Source organism: Alexandromys fortis, unplaced genomic scaffold, assembly GCF_014885135.2.
Source record: "Alexandromys fortis isolate MF-2015 unplaced genomic scaffold, M_Fortis_MF-2015_v1.1 scaffold_118, whole genome shotgun sequence".
NCBI lineage: Eukaryota > Metazoa > Chordata > Mammalia > Rodentia > Cricetidae > Alexandromys > Alexandromys fortis.
In genome coordinates, this window is record NW_026068010.1 from 212,509 (window position 1) to 237,149 (window position 24,641).

Sequence of the window (24,641 nt, forward strand, 5' to 3'; positions counted from 1 at the left end):
ATAACTGTCACCCATAAACAAATAGGGTAGAAGGACCTGTTGAACACTGCAGTCAACGGAGCTTCCTTCTTTCCCCATTTTCTCCCCTCTCCACTCAGAGTCACACAATCAGCTCACACTCAGCACCTGGAGGAGCAGCCCTCGGGCTCAAGTCTACACTTCAGAAAAACTTTCATAACAACTCTGGCAATAGTTCACTGGTGACTGATCATACCTCTCCTTCAGTTTCCTCCCTAACACCAAACAAGCAAGACTAAAAACCAAACACTCAAGTCTTTGTCTTCTAGATAACATGCTCACTAGCCCATTATTTCCTCTCTGGTTTAATGATTCCACTTCCAGTACTGTGCAAATGGATGAATATCCACACTGAAGTCTGTGTGTAGTGGAGTATGTGGAAGTGGCAGTTTGTCACCACCCAAGGCAGATGTGTTTTCTGTGCACTCTCCTCTTCAGTCTACAGAACCTGGGATTCCAGCAGCGGACTCCTTCTGAATAATACTAAGAAGATGGACACGAGCATAAGCTCTCAGTGCTGTGGTCTGTAACTCCAAAGGCAGTGTAGCTGCTTACACACTACCAGACAGCAAAGTCCAAATGCTACTAGAGTTCTTGCAGGAATCTGTAAGTGCTTCACTGAACAAGCCTTGAAGGCTACCAGTGGAGGTAAGGGGTAGAAAGGAAAACTGAGAAGTAGAAACTAGAACTGAAAGTTCCCTCTAATACCACCTCACTCTTATTTTAAAATGTTGAAAATGGCTAGCATATAACCTCTCCGATTCAAACAACATCTAAGAAAGACACTATGTTATAGCTCTTTGAAGCAATGTATTTATAGAAATGAGGTAGTCTCCAAAAGGCACTGTGGTCAAATCAGGTGCACATGGCCAGTGATCACCACTGCTGAAGAAATGACAATGGCCTTGATTCTAGCCATTTGTAACCAAGTCAGTTCCCTTCCTGACTCCTACTGCATAAGGCAAATGTTTCTAAATAAAGCCATAGACCTTGCAGTTCATGGTACTTCGTGTAAGTTCATGCAGTCCATGTAAGCATTTGACTCTAGCTGGATTCTCATTTTCAGAAATAACACTGAAGGATTAGATGGCATGTCTGACTGAACATACTCTCCAGGAGTCAGCAATAAATGGACAATCCTATAGAGAGCCATTGCTACTCTCTTTGCTCAATTGAAACTGCTGAACTACAGTATGGGAGAAACAGATGAAGTCTCAGGTGCTCAGTGATTGAGGGCTAAACTTTGGTAATCACATCACTATTTGTATAGTGTAAGAGCCTACCAAAAGTAACAATGCTCTGAAATATCAAATTCTTTGATAAGAAAAAATAACTGTCATATTAGTTGAGAAAGTCATCTTCAATTTGTTCTAAGAGTATTTTCACAAAAGATTCAAATGTGTTTAGTTAACAGCACATATTCAAAAACAGTTAATAGCTTAAATATTTTTTTTCTAAAATATTTTGGAACAATTTTAGATTTATACAAAGCTGCATGTAGAGAGATATTTTTCATATCTGACTTATCTTTATAATTGTTTTTCTATAAAATAAAATGTAACCTCAAAGTAGATTAAGAGCATAAGTGAACTTAATAGAGTATTTGCCAAGAAAAGGGACATGATAGATTCAAGATTAACTCAGAGGAGGATGACAAGCAGCCCCCTTTTCCATCTAGAGACTACATAGAAATATGAACAAAAGCTTAATAGATATAAATCCATAGTATGGCCTGGTGGTGGTGGCACACACTTTTTAAACCCTGCACTCAGAAGGCTAAGGCAGGTGGATCTCTTTGAGTTGGAGACCAGCCTGATCTACAGAGTGAGGGCCAGCTCTGTCAGAGCTGCAAGGGGTAACTCTGTTTTTAAAACAAACAAACAAAATCTCAAACAAAGAAAGTTGAGAATGTGATAGGGATGAGGGAGCAAGGTTATCCCAGACATCATGATTTCAGAAGCTCTTTGTGATAAGACAGAATTTCGACCAAAGTTAACAGATGCGGCAGACATTTCTGGACCATGGAAAGCAGATGAAAGAGTGCAAAAAAGACCTCAGTCTACAGCATGGTACATGAGCAGCAGATTGTCCTTCAAAACTATACAGACATGTCAAAGTGGGAAGAACTGTTTCAACACAGATGGCCCTTCTCCCCACTGACTACCAATGTCCTCAGCCATTTGATAATCAGCAATTGTGCCAAAAGCCAGGAGATTTTAAGTCTGACTGGCCTCAGAACACAGACTCTTCCATCCTGGCATTGGGGTCTCTGGGGGTGATAGCTAACTGTTGTAGAACTTGCAAAGCATAATCACAACCTATGTGCCCCATGATCTAACAGAGTACACAAGGAGTTTTTGTAACGTAAGTACAAATAAGAGAAACTAGGAATCATCTAAGTAATTAAGGGACACTTAGAACCAGAAGAGAAATGAAGACACAAATGGAAAACAGAGCCCAGAAAGAAAACACAGGTTTTTTCCTCAGGTTGCTGGGAAAACGGCTGACATTCAGACTGAGCATGTTTACTAATAACAGCCCAAACTTTCAAAGCAAGAGGTGCCTGCAGGAAGAAACTGGCAAGAACTTTACTCGCTACTACAGGAACATGGGTCTAGGCTTTAAGACATTCAAAGAAGCCATGGAGGGCGCCTACGTAGACAAGAAATGTCTTTCAGTGGTGTGGTGACCAGGAAGATGCCGGACTTCCTGCTACATCCGCAAGAAAATTGCTTCAAGAAGCACTACAATAACATGTCTCTATACCTGTAGTCTGTCCCTCAGTCTGCCCTTGCTCCATCCCCCAAAATGGACATGCAGACAGGAAAGACAAATGCATGGCTTTGAGCAAACAGTGAGCTTCAGTGTGCTGAAGACTTCAGGGTTACAGGCACTAAAGCAGTTCCAGAAGCTCTGAAAGGACAATAGCCAACTCCCCAGAACACAGAACAATTATCTTCCAACTCAATAAATTAAAAATCAGACCAGGCAGGTAATAACTTAGGGTGCACTGCAAATCACAAACAAGTGCTGTGATCCCTTCAAAGACACTAACAAAGCTTTTCTTCTCATAAACAAATACAAGATGCCACGAAGAGTCACCGTCAGAAAAGGGGCACCCAAGAAAGGCAGAAAGGCATCAGGAGAAAAAGCACAGTGGAAACCACCAAGAGGCAGCATCTCCTAAATGTACATTCAGGAAGAGAGAAACAGAAATCTCCGAGGGGAAATCAAAGGACCATATACCTTAAGAATTGTCCAGAGACACCAGATATGAGCTGAATGACTGTGTCCAGAAAACGCTGTCAAATGTGGAAATGAGAAATGGCATTTGTCTTCAGAAAGGGACAAGCCTAGGTGATCCACAGTAATCTGAGAAGACTGGCCTGAGACTGGATTAGCCACACTGCTTCCTAAAGGCAAAAGAAATATCAGAGCACAACTTGATACCTATGACTCTAAACCATCAAGTAAATAAAGGTCTTTTCCAGAAATGCTATGAATTAGACAATTTACCTAAAATATTCTCCCAAGGAAAGTCACAGGAGAAGAAAATAAAAGAAACAATCATGGGATGCAGAAAGCACAACAGCCTAGAGGAATAAAAAGGAAAATGTCTTGGGGAGGTGGTAGAGTAGGCCTAGGTTATATGTCACAGTAGAAGCGGCTGCAAGCCACCCTGTACAACAGAACAAGCCAAAGACCATCAACATAAACGGAGAGGGCAGAGCACACTAGGGAAACAGTACTTCACCGTAACACTCACTCTGGGAAAATGAAGAGAAAAAGACATCAGTCATGGGGAAGCAGCGGGTCTTCCACTCACTGGATCGTGTAAGCTAGCTATCAACAATTTGCAATGGTAGCTAGCAGAGGAACTGAGGAAGAGCTGCTGGTGCCGTGACACCACTAACACGGCTGATAAATGGGGACATGAGAAAGCAAGACTACCAGGCTCCTGACTTTGAAAAGGTCCTAACTTAAGTTTGCCTACTTTGTTTAATTTTGGAGGGTCTTTTAGAAGTTAGCAGAAAGAACATTTGTATGAAGTTCCAGAACTTTAAAATTTTTAGTTTGCTCTTTTCATATAAAATTAAAATTTTTACTCAAAACATTCTGAACCTTTTTTGAAAAGAGATGTGTGCAATTCTATGCTCCTGGATGCTAATGCATATATATATGGGTGGTAGAATTCTGGGGTTTTGTTTTTATAATTTAGTCTGTTACTTAAACATGTACAAAAATATGTCTTTCACAGAAAAAAATTAAAGTTCTATAATTTTAATTAGCCCTACTCACCAATTGCTTTGGTATAATGTCGTGCTCCAAGGAGTAATTCTGGAGCTCGGTACCAGAATGTTACAACCACTGGATCCAAATCTGCTAAAGGCTTCAAAGGTGAATTAAATAATCGGGCAAAGCCCATGTCAGCTGCAACAATAACAAGAAAACCACATAAGTAAACAGACAGGTCAACTTTACTTACACAGCCCCACTTCCCAGTGTTGTTTATTAAGAATGTCTCAGGCCTGGGGCAGCAAATGAAGCACCTTACTGCTTTTACCGACAGAAATGTAAAAAAGCGTGAGCCCACAGTCTTTTTGAATAAACTGTCACTCAGTTCTTGACAGAGGTTATGACAGGCTCTGTGCATAAGGCTGCTCCTCTGGCAGATTTCTTTCAGAGGGCCACAGCTTGTGGGGGGCGAACAAGACAGGTTGGACATTAAGCTGTACTTCAGTTCTCAGAGCACGGGCACAGCAGAGTGGGGCTTTCCACTGTCGGCATCAACAAGCCTACTCACAGCTGCCCTCAGGGCTGACCACATTGTATTTTAATACTATTTTCCTCATCGATTTGGCCAGAATTCCACTAATTTAATTTTAAAACTCATGGCACTTAAGTTGGAAAAGGCTTTTTCTCAGTCTTACACTTCTTCACATGAGACAGAAGTTCAAAAGATCACAAACCCAAGCCCCCAGGTTGGCCCTGAAGAGAGTTCATGGCAATAGTACCATGCCATCAAGCTACTAGGTACGGACCTTGCCCTGCTAATCTATGACACCACATACAGGGTCACTAAACACAAAGACAGGATGGCCCCTATTTACCACCCACTGGGAGACGTCAAGATTCACAACCATCTGGACAGGTTTAGTTCTGCTCTAACATAATTTTAATGAAGTAGATTCTCCTTTAACTAATGATTATGAATGGGGAAAACCAAATTTTTGGCAAAGAGTAAACACCTTGAATCAGATTATCTAATGTTTTCTGTGAAATGTGAATGCTCGAAGACACAGTATCACCCAAACCTCCCATCACTGTGCACAATTACATAAAAGTGTAATTCTAAAGGAGGTCTTAAAGGTGCCATGCAAAATCTTTCTAAACCAGACAGTAAAAGACAAATTTAAGGGGCTGGAGAGATGGCTCAGAGATTAAGAGCACTGACTGCTCTTCCAGAGTCCTGAGTTCGATTTCCAGCAACCACAAGATAGCTCACAACCATCCATAATAACACCTGGTGCCCTCTTCTGGCCTGCAGAATACATGCAGGCAGAACACTGTATATATAGTAAATAAATAAATCTTAAAAAAAAAAAAAAGATACATTTAAAATTGTTCTTTGGCTGGGTCTAGTCTATTCTGCATACCCTGAACTGGCATTTGAATCTGACATTGTGACATCAGACTGAAGAGATCCCCTCAGAAGCTTATCTAAGGCCAAAAGCATTTGGTAGCCCCAAGATAAGTACAGACAGGGTCTGACAACAATGACAGCCAATGGCTCAGAGTACACCAAGTACATCACATGTTCTCACAGCTAAGAAGTTGCCACGTCTGCATCATAAGAGAGCATTTAAAAAGCTTATTGAAAAGTGGAAAGTGAATTTGGGGACTAATAAAGTAGGATGGGGGAGGTGAAGAGCTGAGTTTTACTGGGCTGGTGAGGAGGAGACACAGCTACAGGAGCCTCTATTCAGCTGTTCTCAACCTGTGGGTTCTGACCCCTTTGTGGGTCGAACCCTTTTTCACGGGGGTCACCTAAGACAACTGGAAAACACAGATATTTACATCATAATTCATAACAGTCGCAAAAATACAGTTACAAAAGAACAGCGAAAATAATTTCATGGTTGGGGTCACCACAACAAGAGGAATTGTATTAAAGGGTCCCAGCATTAGGACCACTGAGAACCACGGCTCTGCTTTATATCAAACATTGCAACAGAAGCCACTGTTAATTGTGTTCTGTGTTCTTACAATTCTGTATCGGAATTACACTAATTTATAACTTAATTACATGTCTTCCACCCCTAAACCAAACAAATCAAATGCAAGTGACAAATACTGCTTGGCAAAATGACAATGGAAGAAGCAACCAGGTTAGGATAGATTTGATTGTCCTTACAGAGTGTCACCCTGGAGAGATCTGATATAGGGATGCAGAGTGCCATGAATGCCCTTGCCCTTAGACAAGGCCAGGCACAGTCCTGCAGGTCAAGGGCTGTGCATGTGCAGTCTCAGCTGGAGCATCAACACGAGAGCTTATTCTCATTAACCTGACTAAGGAGACTGATCAAAGAGTCAGAGTGGCTGGGGACAGAAGCTGCCCACTCTACAGGCTGTCTAACTAAGGCAGAGGGATGGAGGAAGCCTGTGTGGCTTACTTTACAGCTATAGAAGTTGGTTCTCTAAGGATCGTCTGACACCTGGAGGTTTTCCATTTTCTGTACACCTGTGAAATGTTTCTGACGGTTGGAACTATGAATATGTATGTGCATATTGATACAGAAAACAGTGATACAGCTACCTACAATTTTAAAAGTGTACTGAACTGTGACTTATCAAAGATATAACATACCAATTTTTACTCTTCCTCGCTCAGGACCTTCACCCATAACTAAAATATTAGCAGGTTTCTGTGGAAACAAAAAAAATTCTTTTCAATAGACAGTAGTTTTCCTTTAAATAGACAAATATGTCAATATAACATAAATCTACTTAAATAAAAGTTTTTACTAAAAAATTAAAGTTAAATGCAGGAAGCCATGGCAGAAACTGAATGTGTATACAGTAAAACCATACACAGGTCCCAGTGCAGCAGTAGCAGACAGCTGAGGCCCTTAATCATCAACAGGTCTTCACCGTGGAGCACTGGAAATCAATCTCTCCCTCTCCCCCCACACCCCTCCCTTCCCTCTCTGTTTTTGTTTTTCCAGGCAGGGTTTCTCTATAGCTTTGGCACCTGTCCTGGAACTCACTTTGTAAACTAGGCTGGCCTCAAACTCACAGAGATCTGTCTGCCTCTGCCTTAAAGTGCTGGAATTAAAGATGTGTGCCACCACTGGCCGGCTTCTTTTTCTTTCTTATTTCAGAGTCTCATGATGTAGCCCTGACTAGCCTGAGTCTATGTAGACCACAGTGGCAGCCTTCAACTCCCAGAGATCTATCTACTGGTCTCCGTCGCCCACTTTTGGTTTTATTTTTGAGAATCTGATTCTGAAGTCCTGGCTGGCCTAGAATTTGAGGTGTACACAGGATGGCTTTGAACTTATGATGATTAACACCCTGTCCTCCTAAGTGCTGGGATTCTGGCAAAAGCCACCGGGTCTGATGCATGCTTTCAATTATATAAAATGCTCTAAGAGTTTAAGAAAAAAATTCATCTCCACATATCATTTAATACAAAGTAGCAAATTAATTTCCTTTTTGGAAGCCACAAAATACAAACCTATGTTTAATATTTAAAAAAAAATCTAATATAGTCTTTTTCTAAACAACTGTTTATAACTCTAGTTCCAGGGGATCCAACACCTTCATACAGGCAAAACTCCAATGCAAATGAAACATAAATGAACAAATATTAGAAAAATCAAATTAGAAGTAAAAAGAAAACAGATGCTGCTGTTAAAATGGCAGGCTATGGCATCAGAAGTTACAAATTCCTAGTTTCTAAGAGGAGGCAACTCAGCACCAGAAAGCAAGTGCCTGGAAGACAGATGTAGTGCAGAGACTACTGTTGATTCCTCCTAACAGCATTCTTTTCTGAACAGTCTAAGGCAGAGAGCTCTTTGGATCAGCGTGTCTTGCTATCATCATCACCACAATCTTCACCTGGGGCATCTAGCAAAGTGCCAAAAATCACATTACTTTTAAAGTGGCTTAGACTTATTTGGACATGCTATATCTATGCCTCTTCTCCCTCTCTCCCTCCCTCCCTCCTTCCCTCCCTCCCTCCCCCGTGTGTGTGTGTGTGTGTGTGTGTGTGTGTGTGTGTGTGTGTGTGTGTGTGTGTGTGTGTGTGTGTAGGGAGAGAGAGAGAGGAAGAGAGAAAGAGCGAGAGTGTGCAGTTGTGTTGTTTGACTAGCCTTGTCAAACACTTGATGTTATTGTTTAGTCAGAACTGAGGAAGCCTCCAAAAGATTGGATAGGTAATTTTACTTCATTACTCAATGCCATATTAAGATAATAACCTGGTTTCCTATAAAACTAGATTTTTCCCTTCCTGTTGTCAGTAGAAGAATCTGGAAGGAGTTTAGTTTCCAAAGCCAGGACCTGCCTCCAAGCAGTCCTAGATGGAACCAAAATCTGTGATAAATATTTTTCATGGTGTGCCCCGGTCACCTTGAAAGAAGATGCAGAACATTGCTGGGTGATACTGTGAGGGGCGCACACTCCATGGAAACCAGATGTCCGATGCGACTTAAGAAATTCTCACATCATGGTAATAGAAGAGAATGAGCATCACTGCCCAGTGGGTACTGACAAAGACTAAAGATGTGATACTGTTTGAAGTTACAGTACCTTTCCCTTAAAAGCACTAACAATTCTCTTTTACAACTAGAAGGTTTTTCTGTTTTCTACCCTGTGCCTAACCTCCCAAACCCTAACCAGCATCTCCCACAGCAGATACCTGCACTGCAGACATTACCATTCTTGTGCATACATCTCCGGGGCAATGTAATAATGGAAGTGAAACACATCCTGAACATCATGAGCCTTTCCTAATGCTTCCTATGAATCTTTACTACGGTGTCTGCACACGTCTGTGTGTACACATGCCTCTTCTCTTCTGGATAACAAGAATCCAGCTCATTTGGGTGGAGAGTGGAGTTCAATGGTGGGACATGTGCCTACCAAGTATAAAGTTATGGCTTTGACTCTTAGCACCACAGCACATGAACGCCAACAACAATGCCATTAGTGGCTAATCCTTCCCATGGCTACAAAGGTGGAACCAAGATTCAAACAAACCTCAAGCTCAACACAACCAGGGCTTAATTTTGGGGCTTACTTTTTTTCCTCTGATGACAGAAAAATCAATTATTTTCTAATGCATCCTTCTATTTTCCTTAATTTCTTTTTTTATATCCTTTGTCTCTCCCCAGTTTTTACCGATTTCTTTAGTCTCAGTTTTCCCCTCTCTTTAGCATTTGATTTCACAAAGATCAAAGTTCAAAGTGCTGTAAACTGCAATCCTCACCTAACAGGTAACAGTCCTGTAACCATGTCTATGTTGAGGAGAGAAAACCAAGCTCACTGGGGCTATGTAAGGAGATAACATGGTCATCCCTCAAAAGGTTTCATCAAGAATTAACCAAGCAGGCAAGAAACTTGGGTGCTTATACAGATGATACCTTTCAACAGGAAGCTGGGGAGTACAATAAACAGACAAGCAAATAAATGGTTTTTATTTCAAATTATCTGCTTCTATGAAGAGATATTTAGGCAGAGTCAAGACAAACTAGTCTGTTTTCCATATCCCTTATTTTTGTTAAATATGCATGCTAAATGGTATTGATTGAAATTACAAGCTTATCTATAATTTAGAAAGACTGAAAATTAAAAACTATGAGCTTAGAACTTAAAATAGGCAGAGCACACACACGCATGTCCTGTCGTCATCCCCCCCCCCCCACACACACACTGACACATAAAAGCCCATTCAGTTACACATGAGTTAAAACCAGAGCTGATGCAGGAGCAGCATGATCACTGTGCAAAGGGAAAACAAAGCCCAGTACATACACTGGGGGGGGAGGAAGGCCAGACAGCAATACGCATCCTTTCAGTACCTTCAGTAGTCCACTAAGTGACGCTGATTTTGCATCTAATTGTACCCAACATACTTTCGGTTATTAACTCAAAAATAAACAAACATACAAAAAAAAACCCTTGTGTGTTGACTCAAACAACATTTACAAAAATTTACACGAGTTTAGGGAAAAATCAGCAATTTTGCAATATGGCTAGCTTCACAAGCTTGCTTCTATGGGAACACTCACTCACCTTTGCCCTCTATTTGATTATTTCCCATGGACAAACTGGAAAAAACATTATCAAAGATTTCTGTGGCTCTGAGCTTTAAAATAGATTCAGAAATAGTAACAAGGTTTGGGTGCTGTCCTCCTTGTTTTTAAAGACAGGATCTCTCATTGGCCAGAACTCACTAAGTAGACTAGAAACCTAGTGACCCACCCATCTCCACTTCCCTAGGGCTGAGATTACAGGTATGCACCACAGTCCTGGCTTCTGTATTTGAGTGCTGGGGGATGAAGCTCTGATCCTCATGCCTTAAGACAGGCACTTTACCCTGACCTGAGAAAACTTTAAAAAACTACAAAGTATCTTTGGAAATCAGGTTTTCTTTTATAAGTCTTTAGAAATCTGGACTATAACAAAAATCTAAGGTATAACAATTGCTAAAAAGTTAGACTGGGTGGTCTACTTTTTATGCTTTTTAAGTAGCACAATTAAGACCGTTTTTATATGCTTTAACAGGATAATTCAGAAAAATTTTAAATCCTATTCAGAAAAACTATTTTATGGTGTTTTGTCTATCTATAAATACGGTATTTCTCTTTTGTAATGTGAGAAGCCTAAAAGTCAAAAGAAAAAAGCCTGGAAGCCCACCATGTATCTCAGCAGGTAACATACAGTTTATATATATCAGGTAAGCTGAGTCCTGGAAAATTATCCTGTCTAGTAACAAGAAGCCTAAGAAACACACACATACTGGTCCTGTTTTTGGAAACATTACTGCCATCTACTTTGTTCAAAAAATAGGAGCAGTCACCTAACTTAAAATATAACAATGTATTCCCATAGGTCATATGGAAAATGGAGAAAACATGCCTAACTCAAACAATCCTCTATATTTCATCAGCTTCAAAAGTCATTCAACATCATCTTCAAGTCTACTTCAAGAAAATCTTTAAGACATCATTTAAAATAAGCATTTTCGATAGAAGATTCTAACACCGTGTTAGGACAGTGGCCTCTAAGCTGTCGAGCAGCCACCTCTCCTGTAAAGGTCCATGTACACATACACACTCACAGTTTGCAGCTCTAATTCTGAGAAAACATTACAAAGGACAGAATGCAGCTCACTATGCATTTTCAATATCAATGTTAAGTTCATGGAAAATACTGATCTAGATATCAAAGTGTTCTTCACAATTGATCACAGATACTTAGAGAAGGAAACTGTCTACCTAGCTAGTCATTAAAGCAAAGGTACATGTCTTACACCTTGCCTCTCCCTGTGCTGGTGGCTCCCTCTCATCCTTTCCCTGCTTCTAGGCAGTGAGAATGTTTGTAGCAGTTACAATTCTGTCTCTGCTGCTCCTGTTCATGTTAGGCTTTTCCAGAGCAGCAGAACACACAGGGTGTGGGCATAGAGACATAGAAAGCAGTTTATTTTGGGAAACTGGTTTGTGCATTTTAGAGGCCTAGTTATTCTGAATCTGCAGGATAGACTACAAGGTAGAGATCCAGGAAGATGTAGAATTAAGTTGGACATGCAAGCCCCTGCTGGTGCATTCTTTGTTGCTCGCAGTCAGTCTTTCTATGAGAGCCGTTATTTGATTAGATACCTTCTCACAGGAAGGAGGGCACTGGCTTTGCAGCACTGTAATAAAATACTTGACATGATTAACTTACAAAAAGAAAAGATGTATTTTGGATCTCTCAGTTCATAGTAGACAGACCTTATTGCTTTGGGCCTTTGGTTGGTTAGGTGACGATGATGGGGAATGAGAGATGGAATAAAACCTTTGCCAGGAAGTAGAAGAGGAAGCGGTGAGGCTAGGCTCCCACGCCCATCAAGAGTGAGTTTCTAGTGAGCCATGACAAGGGTTCCACCACCAGGCCTACCCTTCTGAAAGGTCTGCTACCTCCCAGAATTGGTTTCAGGTCTGTAGTTCACAGAGATATCTAGAATAATGTTTGACTCAAACCAAAAACCTGGGCACTGTGGCCCAGCCAAGCTGAAGTGTTAATCTTTCTATACAAACAAATCCCTAGAGGTTCTAGCTCAAGAAGTTGGGATAAGTTACTTCCATGTTTCTCTCCTATTATCTGGTTATCCATAGAAGGCGTTCCACATGACTTTTGACTGTGAGGAGGAGTTCATGAGAACTTTTCATGCAGATATCAGTAAGGACGTTTAGCCCTTTTGTTCTTCTGGTGGGAATGTAAAATGATTTAACTGCTGTCGAAAAGAGCAGCAGTTCCTCCCACAGTTAAATGTGGAGTCACCACAACACAGCAATTCCTCCACAACAACCAGGGAGCCTGCATGGGACCAACCTAGGTCCTCAGCACATGTTACAGTGGTTTATCTTGACCTTCTTGTGTGACACTGAACAGTGGGAACAGGAACTGTCTCTGACTCTTGTTGTTTTTTAGAACCCTACCTCATACTGGGTTGCCTTGGTCAGCCTGAATATAAGGGGAGGTGCTTAGTCTTACTGCAACTTGATATGCCATGTTTTGTTGACATCCATGGGAGGCCTGCCCTTCTCTGAACAGATATGGAGGAGGAGTGGATTGGGGGAAGGAAGCAGAAGAGCAGTGGTAGGGAGGGACTAGGAGGAGAGGAGGGAGGGGAAACTGCAGTTGGGATGCAAAATAAATAAAATTTATTTTTTTAAAAAGAGCACTGATACACCCAGCAGAGAACATCAGGGACATCTCATTTTAAGGAAGGAAGTCACAAGAGGAGGTGCTGCCATATGAAGAACATTCTGTATACTAGTCAGGTAGTGCTGTATATAGAAGGATAATGGAGTGGAGCACAGCGCCTCACTGTAGAGGGCTACAGAAGACTGCTCAGCATTGCTAGCACGCAATGACAACACCATTAATCTTTGGTATTCGTCATTATTATTTGGACAGGATCTACAGACAATAGATCTTTTTGTTGCCTTCTGTTAAGGTGCTCTGGTCTCCCAAACCATTTATGCTTGAGATGGTTTTACCAGAGCCTTCTAAAAGAACCTATTCTTCACTAGCCCACGTCACGGAGAGTATTTCTACACTGTATAAGAGCTTCACCAAAAGAGAGGGGAAACTGGACCTCTAGCTACTTTGTTACTGTTTTTAATTCATTCTACTCAAGCAGTCAAGTGACAAACTTAGGAAAGCCACTCAGAATTTCCTGAATAAACATCTATTTTTATGTGAATTACTAAAAAGAACAAACAAAACTAAGCAAAATGTAGAGCTATTCTAGCTTAATTGGTTTTATGAGGAAAATGTCCTTTCACTGGAATTTTCATTCTTTTACAAGTCACGAAGAAAGCTGGTAGTACAAAGCAGACAGAGAAAACAGAAGTCTGTTATTGAGATTTATCTTTAACGTCATAAAAAACTGAAAGATTTATCTATTTTTGTCCTAAAACCCACTGTGTCTACGTACAATATTTCAATTCCATTAGGAAGGGAGTTTGCATAAAGAAAAGGACTCAAGCAAACTTCTTTGCTACTGGTCCTGAAAGCACTGTGGTGTGAAGGCCAGGACAAAATGACTCATGCTCAACGCTCTTGACAGGACTACCTCAGGCTCCAGGAAAGCAGCTCACTGGAATCACTCATGCAAGACTAGAGACTGAAAGAACCACAGCACAGTGGCCCTGTGGCTCCATTTCAGTCTGTGAATTTGTTCTTATGTACACATGTGGTGAGAGACAAAATTCCTGCACTGCGCATTAAAACAAGAGCGCTGCTCTAAAGCTGACTTAAGTTAATACCTTTACAAAGAAAAGAACTAAAAAACAAAACCCCACATTTACTTATATAACAAGAAAGCAATCCAAGTAATTTAAACCTATGGAGACTTAATGAATTAATGAATAATAATACTTTAGTTTTTTTTTTTTTTAAGCAAACAAGGGCTGAGAAAACAGCTCAATAGGTAAAGTCCATGCTGCACATGCGTGAGGCCCTGGACTCCCGGCACTCATTCAACAGCCAAGTATGGCTGTAACTCTACAAATAGTGGAGACAGTGGGTGTCTGGGCTTCTCAGGGCTCGGATTCACTAACCAGCTAGTCTAGTGGAAAGGGCCAGAACTAAGTCCACTAAGCAGCACTGTCTAAGCTAACAGTGAAGAAAGCAATAGAGGACATAGCTGATGACCACCTCCTGTAAGTGTGTCCTATAAACAGCACAAGGACAAGACTACTGCATGCTCACACACCACCAAGCCCCAAGAGCTGCCCGCCTACTTACCTATGGCAAGATTTTCTACAGACAATGGGGAAAGTGCCCACTATAAACATATTTCCTAGTTGAACCCAACTGTGACTCACCAAATCCCTGTGCAACACCCAGTTGGCATGAAGATAATGAATCCCATCCAGGATCTGGTACAACAGTGACTTCACCATTCCCCGAGGTAACTGAACTGGCTTCTTGTTGGCTTTTGAAGCTCTGTGAAACTTAATTATATGCTGAAAGAAAGAAAATACCACAAAAAGCTTTACGAGTAAGAAAAGGCAATGCCAAGATCACCCAAGACACTGACAACAAAAATGGTCAGCTCCATTTTTAAAGCTAGTGATGGCATCTCAGGAAACGAAGACGTCAGGAACTAGGGTGCTCTACACTTTAAAATATAACTAAAGATGATTATACTGGGGGCACTATGGGCCTGTTTATCTAGCAGGAATTTTCATGAACAAAACCATTTTTATTCTGTAAAGATTCAATAAAAAAGGGAAAGACAAAATTCTGACAGATGGAACAGCACAATTTCTGACACTCACACGATATGAAATGGGGATTTCAGTAAAACACACCCAACATATAGAAACTAAAACAATGGTAACAAGTACACAGCCAGTTAAAGCTAAATATACTTAGAAACATAAAGGATCCAGATGAGGAAAAAGCCTGCCACCCTGCAAAGCTTTCTCTGTACACGTGACTAGACAATTAGAGAGAACTTTTCATCAATTAAAACACTTCGCAAATAAATGTACATGAAAAGGTTTCTTCCTCTCCAATGTTTCAAGCTCGCGATGAGCTTCTCTATTTTCTATACAACACCTGTAAATTTCAGGGTTAGCTCTGCATGCTAACCACTGCACACTCATGTCTAGCACATACTGCACAGGGGTTCTTCATCATTAAGCTGATTCTTGTGGTTAAAGAAAAAAAGAGTAGAAGTGTGATGCTTAACACTGCAGGCTAACATCTGGTCTTCTACCTGATGTTATCAGAATAACAGACAGAAGGAATAACTAGTAAGCTGTGAGCCAAAGAGCTGTATTTCCAAAGGGGGAAATGTAGCAGAGCCATTTGCAGTGAGAACAGAAACTCACTGGTTAGTACATGCCTGTCTATATTTAAATAACAGCACCAGGCTACCTTAACTTTCTTCTCAGTTTTTTACCTCAGGCATTACTTAATAATTTAGAATATGTATCACCTATCTTAAAATGTGCTATCAAGTTTGAGCCAGTAAGAAGAAAATCCGCTGACTCTCCAAATGTAATAAAAATAGGTTTAAGTAGAGTACATTAAAGAACTTAAAAGCTTCAAGTTTCCCAGAATAAAAACCAAGTAGCGAAGGTAAGAGAATTGAAAGTGTATTTCTTCAGGTCACATGCCAAATACTACAGTGATTAAAAAAAAAAAAAAAAACTAACATTTTAAAAACAATAAATAAATGAAATCCTATAGCATGGGAATCTCTTGCCTCATATTCTTCACATTCCAAGGCTAAAAAAATCAAATACACAGTAAACAGGCTATAAATCTCACCAATGCCTAAATGATTTTCAAAACAACTCTTAATTATAACTTTTGCTACCTTATGCCAGTCAATCCACATATTATATTCCAATTAAAGTAGGGGGAAGAGTAAAGTTTTAGGGAAATGAACGATCCTGTTTTTATTAAAATATTCATTTGCCTTCATAAGTATTAGTAAAATGAAAAAGGCAATTATGAATTACTTATATATATCAAATTGTATGCAATATAACATATATAAAATATTTGTTACATCACACTAAATAACAATAAATAACTACCATATATATCCTTAGACGTCCCCTCTGCTTTCATGTCCTATACTATGTGTGTGACTCACTAACTTTAATTAAGGTTGGATGCATGAACATGGGTGATAGGAAATGTTTTTATTTTGTGTATTTAAGGTAAGATGCATTTACATTCTTATCAATACAGTATGAGTCTTTTATGGATTTGACTAAACTGGTAAACTGTAATCCCCATTTGAGAAATCTGCAATACACAATTTGGGTCTAAATATGTAAAAAGGCCATAGGCCACACAAACTTAAGAAACAAATCCACAAGAGATGCTGCAACCCACTTCTGCACAAATCTTGTTTTGTAGTGTGGCTCTCATCAGCAGTACAGCATATTATTGCCAATGAAAATGGAATACATTAAATGATTAGTAAGTGTTCCACACTTAGCTTATACAGCTTGTAACAGCTCCGGGACTATTAGGAGACTTTCCCAGTGTCACAGTACAGGGGCAGGGACAGTAACCAGACCCGTTTATCCTTTTATAGCATGCTTACCCAACAAGTACTGCTTCATTTTAAAGTCCTTTACATTACAGAATAAAAGAAAATAAGTTCTTTCAAAACCTTATAGTAAACAAGCTCACCTTTTAAAATCAACTCTGTAATTAGAAAACAATGCTCTGCAATGTTCAGTCACATTCCTCTTACTTTACTGTCTGTTACAAAGGCCAATACGCCACGATCAAAAAGAAGTCTCCCTAGTCTGAAGACTCAAAATGCTTCAACATCCAGAACTTTGTGAGAGCTAACATGATTCCACACCATGAAACACTGTTTCACATTCAAAATTGTTATAAACACTGTATGAAATTCCCTTCAGGCTATATGTATAAGGTAAATATAAAACTGAAACACGAGTGAATTTCAAGTTTAGATGTGAGTTCAGCCTCTAAGATATCTCATTAAACGCATGCAAACACCCACCCCACATCTGAAACCCTTCCGTTTCCTTGCATCTTAGTAAGGCAACTTGACCCACTGAACAAAGCAAAAGCTTCCAGTGAGGAGATTTCTAGTGCAGTGGAAGCTGACTGAACACAGTCCTGGCTACCAGCAGTCCACCTTACCCAGAGGTCATGTTCAGCATAGTCAAAGAGAAGCCATACTTTCCGATCAGCATGAGACAGAAACACCTTCTGAAGAGAGATGACGTTTGGGTGCTTAAGCTCTCGAAGTAACTACAAAAGAAAGGAGATTCATTCAAAATTTAACACAAACCTTTAATAGCTTTAAAAAAAAGATTCACACCAAATTAGGTGTGGTAGCACATATCTATTCAAGGATTATGAGCATTCCCTGCTACCGCCGTGGTAGGCATTTCTACCTTGCTGCTACGAACTGAACGAAGGTTTACAAAGATAAATTCTGAAGCAGAAAGACCACCTGAAGCCCAGGAGTCCACAGCCAGCCTGAGCAACAAAGCAGAGCTCCATCTCAGACCTCACCCATCCCCCATCCCAGTTACAATTTAAAGGCAACACAAAACCAATGCTTACTGATATTAAGCATACAGTCAATACCCACATAGTGTGATGTGACAGAAAAACCTGCAGGGAAAAAGATACTGAAAAGGGGTAACAGTAAATCTGTCATTTGTTGCTTGACTGGTAATTTTAACTTTTTATCAAAATTACAATTTTAGCCATGTTTAAGTCCAGAGATTGGTGGCATTATTCAATGCTGTTGAATAAACCATCACTACTATAAAATGTTTTCAACATTCCAAGCAGAAATGCTGTATCTGTCAATGACCCAGTTCTAGGTAAACTCTAGTACCTGTCCCTAAGGGTTTCTATGGCAAACACCTAGTGTTGGTAGGTTCTCATAACACCTTGTCTTTCTTATTTGTGTTGACAAGTGTACCTGTACTATTGGTACTGAGGAGCTGGCAGGAGGAAGGACAACTTTGGGTATCACTTTTGAAATGCCATCCATGTGATTAATTGATTTTTAGGTGTATCTGTGTGTCTGCTACATGTGCAGGGCCCACGCAGATGAAAATCGGGAGCCAGATCCCCAAAAGTTGAAGTTATAATAAACGGTTGTGAGCCACCTGATGTGGGTGCTGGTGACCAGTTTTATCCTCTAGAACAGCAAGTGCTTAACCAATGAGCCATCTCCCCAACCCATTTATTTAGTCATCCATCTATTCATGCATCCATCTATTTATTTTTGAGATAGGATCTCTCACTGGCCTGGGTTTGGCCAGTTCATCCCCACCTCCTCTGCACTGGGATTACAAGCACTGGCATATACCACCACACCTACTTTTTTTTGGTAGATCCTAGGGATTAAACTCAGTACCTTGAAAGCACTTTACCCACCAGCTTCACACTTATCCTTTTTGTCTGGCTCATTCACTCAGTATTATCTTCAAGGTTTATCCTTGTTGTAGCATGTAGCAGTTTCCCCTCCCTCTTTTATAGGTGAAAGCATACCATTATATAGAGAGACATTCCTCAGCTTACAATAGATTTACATTCTGATAAACCCATCCTAAGTTAAAAACATCATCATCAATAATGTATTTATTAAGTCAGACATGGCAGTACATGCCTGTATTCCCAGAGCTGGTCAGTGGAGACAGGTGGATCCCAGGGACTAAAAACTTTTAAGTTTTCTGAATATTTGCCTGCTTTGAATATATCATTCACTATAAACCTGATTTACTGCAGTTATATTTAATTTAAACTGGTAAAGTATAAAAAATAGTAATATTTAGAAACATACAATGCCAAAATGTCTCAAAGTGAAGAGGAAGAAACTAGGTAAGAAAACTTGTAATATTTTCAAAATGACAGTGTTTTTTTTTCTTAAAAAATTATGGATTTGTGTGTGTGTGTATGTGTGTGTGTGCATGGATGTGTGTACAGCCCAGAGGACAACCTCTGGTGTCTTCCTCAGACATGCTGCCCACCTCCTTTGAGACACAGTCTTCCACTGCTTGGAGCTCTCCAATTACAGTACACTGGACAGCCAACAAGCCCAGGGTGCCTCCCGCCTTTATTTCCTGGGCACTGGGATTACAAAACATGCCCTGATATGACCATGGCAGGCATTTCTACTTGGATGCTAAAAAATAAATAAAGGTCTTTGTGATTGCAAGGTAAGTACTTTGCCAGCTAAACCATCTCCACAACCTTGACACTGTATTCTAACAATTTCTAAAAGCATAACCAGGTTTTAAATGTATACCTTAATCATGTTAATAATTAAACTGAACCTTAATTATTCCAAATTATTTTTTTTAATTAATTTGAAAATCTTTCTTCAACCAAACTCTTAAAAACTGATTAAAAAAAAACAGAAATGCTGAGGTTGATGTGCAAGTGCATTGTGAAAGCCGTCTAAATATGGACTCACCCCATCTATCAGATACTCTTGCATATACTGGTGGTAGGCAACTGATACCTGCTGTACAGTTAGCCAGTACACTAAGTTAAAGGGATTCCAGCCCACAGGAATTCTGGAAATGAATGTAGCAAACAGCTCACAAAAAAATGAGAGCTTTCGAAGAATCTCAAAATTCTCTCCTAGGCCATGCTGTTGATATGTGTCACAGGCTACCCCCTAAAGGGATGGCAATAGTTCAAAGTGAGTAACAGAAATCCTAAGGTTTTTATTTGTAATAAATATTACTAAAGAATCAAACTGAGCCGGGAGATGGTGGTGCATGTCTTTCCAGCACTTAGAAGGCAGAGGCAGGCAGATCTCTGTGAGTTCGAGGCCAGCCTAGTCTACAGAGTGAGTTTCAGAATAACCAGCACTACACAGAGAAACTGTTTTGAAAAAACAAAGCAAACAACAATAACAATGACAAAAACAAACCACAGAAAACCCCAAACAAACAAAACACAACAACAACAAAAAAGAACCAGACTGAATGTGAGCAAGTTGCTAAAAGGGGGGAGTCGGGGAGGAACTGAAGGGTTTAATAGAAGGCAGTAAAACAAAGATGGAATTCTTTTCCTTCCTTACCTTTTATTAAGCCTGCCACTCAGAGTCATTTTATCCACATTCAAGTTCATTCTTCTCTCCACCTCTTGACTTATTTTGAATTAAATTCCAGATATTATACTATTTCGCCAATAAGTATTTGAGTATGTACCTCTAAAACAGTCTTTCTCTCTCAACACACAAAAAAAATAGCAATCAAATAAATAGCAACATATCCAGAAAAGCTTCACATTAAATTTTACACTTACTGTGTAGCTTTGCCTGTCTAAGGTGCCTGACTGGTCTAACTAAAAAGCTGAACAGCCAAAGGCTAGGCAGTAGAGGGTTAAGTGGGCAGAGAGAGAGAGAGAGAGAGAGAGAGAGAGAGAGAGAGAGAGAAAGAGGGACAGAGACAGACAGAGAGAGAGAAAAAAAAAAGAGAACAAGGGAGAAAGGGGCCAGCCAACCAGACACAGAGTGGGATGTACAGAATGAAAGAAAGATAAAAAAGGCCCAAGGCAAAACGCAGAGGAAGAAAAACTTGTCAAAATAAATTGTAAGAGCTAATGGGTGTGAAGGCTCAAAGTGTGAGCCCATTCCACCTTGTCTGAAGGTCAGAGATGTGGCTTGCTCCAAGTTGTGGACACAACTATGACTACACACCCTGATCTAGGGTGTGGTTACTTGGTATTTTGGACATTAAGATGACCCATAGAGGTGTATCCTCTCCACCCTAACCAAAGAATACTTCTGCCCCTTCTTTTGATATAGAAAATTTGACCTAGGACTAGCTGCCTTCGGGATACTTGGTGGGTTCACTTCTTAAACAACAGAATGTTTTTCTCAAGAATTAATAACTTGATGTGAAGCACTGGGACAAGTAACTGAGCTGGTTGTTCTCTGTATTATGTTAAAGCAGTCTTTTGCCTTCTTTCCCCTTTTGTATTGGGGTATAAAAATGTATAGAAAAATAAACGTGGGGGGGCTGGAGAGATGGCTCAGAGGTTAAGAGCACTGGTTGTTCTTCCAGAGGTCCTGAGTTCAATTCCCAGCAACCACATGGTGGCTCACAACCATCTTTAATGAAATCTGATGCCCTCTTCTGGCCCTCAGGCATACATGCAGATAGAACACTGTAAAAATAAATAAATAAATCTTTAAAAAAAAAGAAAAATAAACGTGGGTGTACTCAGAACTCAGAAAAGGAATTCAGCATTCAGTATTCACAGAGTTGCCCTCCCAATACTATCCTAAGTGTCTGTGTTTTTTTAAAATATTTATTTATTTGTTTGTTTGTTTGTTTGTTTGTTTGTTTGTTTATTTGTTTGTTATGTAGACAATATTCTGTCTGTATCTTGCAGGCCAGAAGAGGGCACCAGACCTCATTACAGATGGTTATGAGCCACCATGTGGTTGCTGGGAATTGAACTCAGGACCTTTGGAAGAGCAGGCAGTGCTCTTAACCGCTGAGCCATCTCTCCAGCCCGTGTCTGTGTTTCTTTATCTCTGTTCTTCCTACCTAACTTTTCTAAGCCCCACGCCCCTACCTTGGACCGTATGAACCGCACCCACATGGCTAGGAGCCTGGCAAAAGTCATGCCAAAAAGGTGGCACCTCACGTATGACAGCCCAACGTGGTCCAGCTTGCAACAAGTGGGACAAGCCTAAACTAAGGCTGAGCATTCATAACTCATAATAAGTTTCCATGTCTTTATTTGGGAACTGGTTGGCGGTCCCAAAAGAAAGCCTGCTACAAGAGAAATGGTTAAGTCCTATTGCTGAAGAAACCATGGAGATAGATCCATTGCCAACTCTCTACTCAACAAGCATTCTTTCCTTTCCCCATATATTTCTATCATAACACCAGGCTCACTTATTTGTACTGTTAAGATTTATGAGTCTCTTTTCCCAGCAGTGTAAAAATACTCAAAAATGGAGACCCAAATTTGTGTATCTTAATTTTTCCTACTTTAAAATGTTCTGTTAACAAATGGCCGGTTTTGAAGATACATTAACATGAAACTGTAAAATGAGTGTGACTATTTAAACGAGTATTCCTAGATTACAGAAGCCACATTTATGTACAGACAGGAAAACTAAAACAATAACACAGGCAGACACTGTGATTCATGGTATGGTCTGATTACAGAGTCAGGAAACATGCATTTGGAATCACAAATTTTTTTTTAAATTTATTGTCATTGTACGTGTGTTTGCATCACTGAGCGTGTGTATTTGAAGGTCAGAGAAAAATTAGTGGGAGCTGGTCCTCTAATTCTACCACTCAGGTTTGGGAACTGAACTTAAATCATATGGCTTGGGAGTAAGAACCTTTATCTACAGAGCATCTCAATAGCTCAGAGCCAGAGTTTTATAGAAGAAAAACCTCAAGTCAATCTCAAGGATGCAATGTTTAGTTTAAATATATGCACAATTATTAACCGTATTTATATAAGAACACTTCCTTTTAAGTAAGGAGATTCTAATTACCACATGGAAAGCTTGTGCTTCCAAAAGAAAAATGGACATGGTGGTAATAAAACAACAGAATCTCAATTTTAACAGGTGCTCATGAAGACATCAATCCCACCCTAGCCACAGAAAACTGTTAGCTTGATGGATGTAACAAATGTCATTGACCAGAACTAAGTAACAACAGTAAGTTTAATTAGTGATATTTATTGGAGGAGGGTATTCACATCAACAACCAAAATTAATTTTACCACAAATAAATAAATGTATACATTGCAAGAATTACATGCCACCTTTACTTCTTAATTTTTTTCTGTAAATACTTGTCTAGAAAAATATTTACCAGCTTTCAACTCATATGATGGTAAATACAACAGAGATCTGCACAGCTGACATTCATAAGTCAACTGACATGGTAATAACGAAAACTTCACTTACTGCTATCTCTCTGCATGCCGACATAGAGATTCCAGTTCCTTCTATATGTTTTAAAGCGTAGTCTTTATCGTCCTTCCTGTAAAAACAAAATCATTTTAATATACAGGTAGCTCTATGTTTGCATGCATTTTAAAGTACTACACAGAAACAAACCATGTGTTTAACACCAACGTCAGACAGGAAATCCATCTTAGATATGTAGGTCAAGGCAATTACTCGTGGAGGTGTTAACACCAGAATGCAAAGCCTTGTCTGGGACTCTAGTTATGTGTGCTTGATAAACTCAGATATCGTGCTCTGGATTTCTAGAGACAAGTTTCCTTCTAATTATGAAATAAAGCCAGTTTAACGTGTCCAAGTATCAGAAAAGTCAAAATACATCACTAATGCAAAAAAACGTTGTAACTTTAAAAACAAAGCACATTATAATCATACTCTCATAACTTAGGTCACATCCAAGTACCTTCAAGAGATACTCTCTTAGCACCTATTTCTAAGTATCATATATCAAAAACTGGGGATACATCAGGGTTCCACCAATTACAGAATTTCAAGTATCTACTATATTGTATAACTACTCTGCTATAACACAATTTGAGTGCTACAACAGGCCAAGTGTAAATCGACTCTGTCAAAGACGCAAACAAAAACTTCTCAGAAGTATCATCTAAATGGGGAATGGCTCAGCATTGGGGACTCTGATACCCATTACTTTCCTGGATATTACTGAGGACCCTAAAGAAGGTCAAGAAAGAGAAAAAGTTAAACACGATTTCACTTCGATGACTTTTATTTAAGTATCAAGTCACACCTTAACAGGAAATGCAGGGAGAGTATAGTGAGGGACTGCTTGCATCAACCCTTTCAAAGCCAGTTAAGGTCACTTAATGCTTTAATCTTTAAGTTATTATTAAAACTTACAGCTGAGTGGTGGTGGCGCACGCCTTTAATCCCAGCACTCAGGAGGCCGAGCCAGGAGGATCTCTGTGAGTTTGAGGCCAGCCTGGTCTACAACGTGAGTTCCTGTACAGGCTCCAAAGCAACACAGAGAAACGCTGTCTCAAAAAAAATAAAATAAAATAAAAAATAACTTACATTATTTTTTTCTTTACAACATTACTAACAAATCTCAATTATTCAATTATGATGGTATTCACCATGGGGAAATTGTTTTATAATAGTGGATTTTACAACATACTTCATAGTAAAAGCTCCACAGGCTTCATAATATAAGAAAGATATTGGGCTGGAGAGATGGCTCAGAGGTTTAAGAGCACTGCCTGCTCTTCCAAAGGTCCCGAGTTCAATTCCCAGCAACCACATGGTAGCTCACAACCATCTGTAATGGGGTCTGGTGCCCTCTTCTGGCTTGCAGGCATACACATGGACAGAATATTGTATACATAATAAATAAATAAATAAAAAA

At 39.8% G+C, this 24,641-nt stretch overlaps 1 protein-coding gene across 9 annotated transcripts in view; it reads right to left on the reverse strand.

Moving 5' to 3' along the window:
* Nucleotides 1-24,641, reverse strand: part of Cdk8 (cyclin dependent kinase 8) — a 66,173-nt gene that overhangs the window by 11,981 nt on the left and 29,551 nt on the right. For 8 of the 9 annotated variants that reach the window (XM_050161874.1, XM_050161880.1, XM_050161875.1 and 5 more), the window contains exons 2-6: nt 23,216-23,291; nt 17,437-17,547; nt 14,619-14,759; nt 6,887-6,944; nt 4,318-4,449 (exon numbers count right to left, since the gene is read on the reverse strand). In XM_050161874.1, coding sequence (XP_050017831.1) covers nt 4,318-4,449; nt 6,887-6,944; nt 14,619-14,759; nt 17,437-17,547; nt 23,216-23,291 — 518 coding nt within the window. The remainder of the gene's footprint in view (nt 1-4,317; nt 4,450-6,886; nt 6,945-14,618; nt 14,760-17,436; nt 17,548-23,215; nt 23,292-24,641) is intronic. The other variant, XM_050161876.1, reaches the window with a different exon arrangement.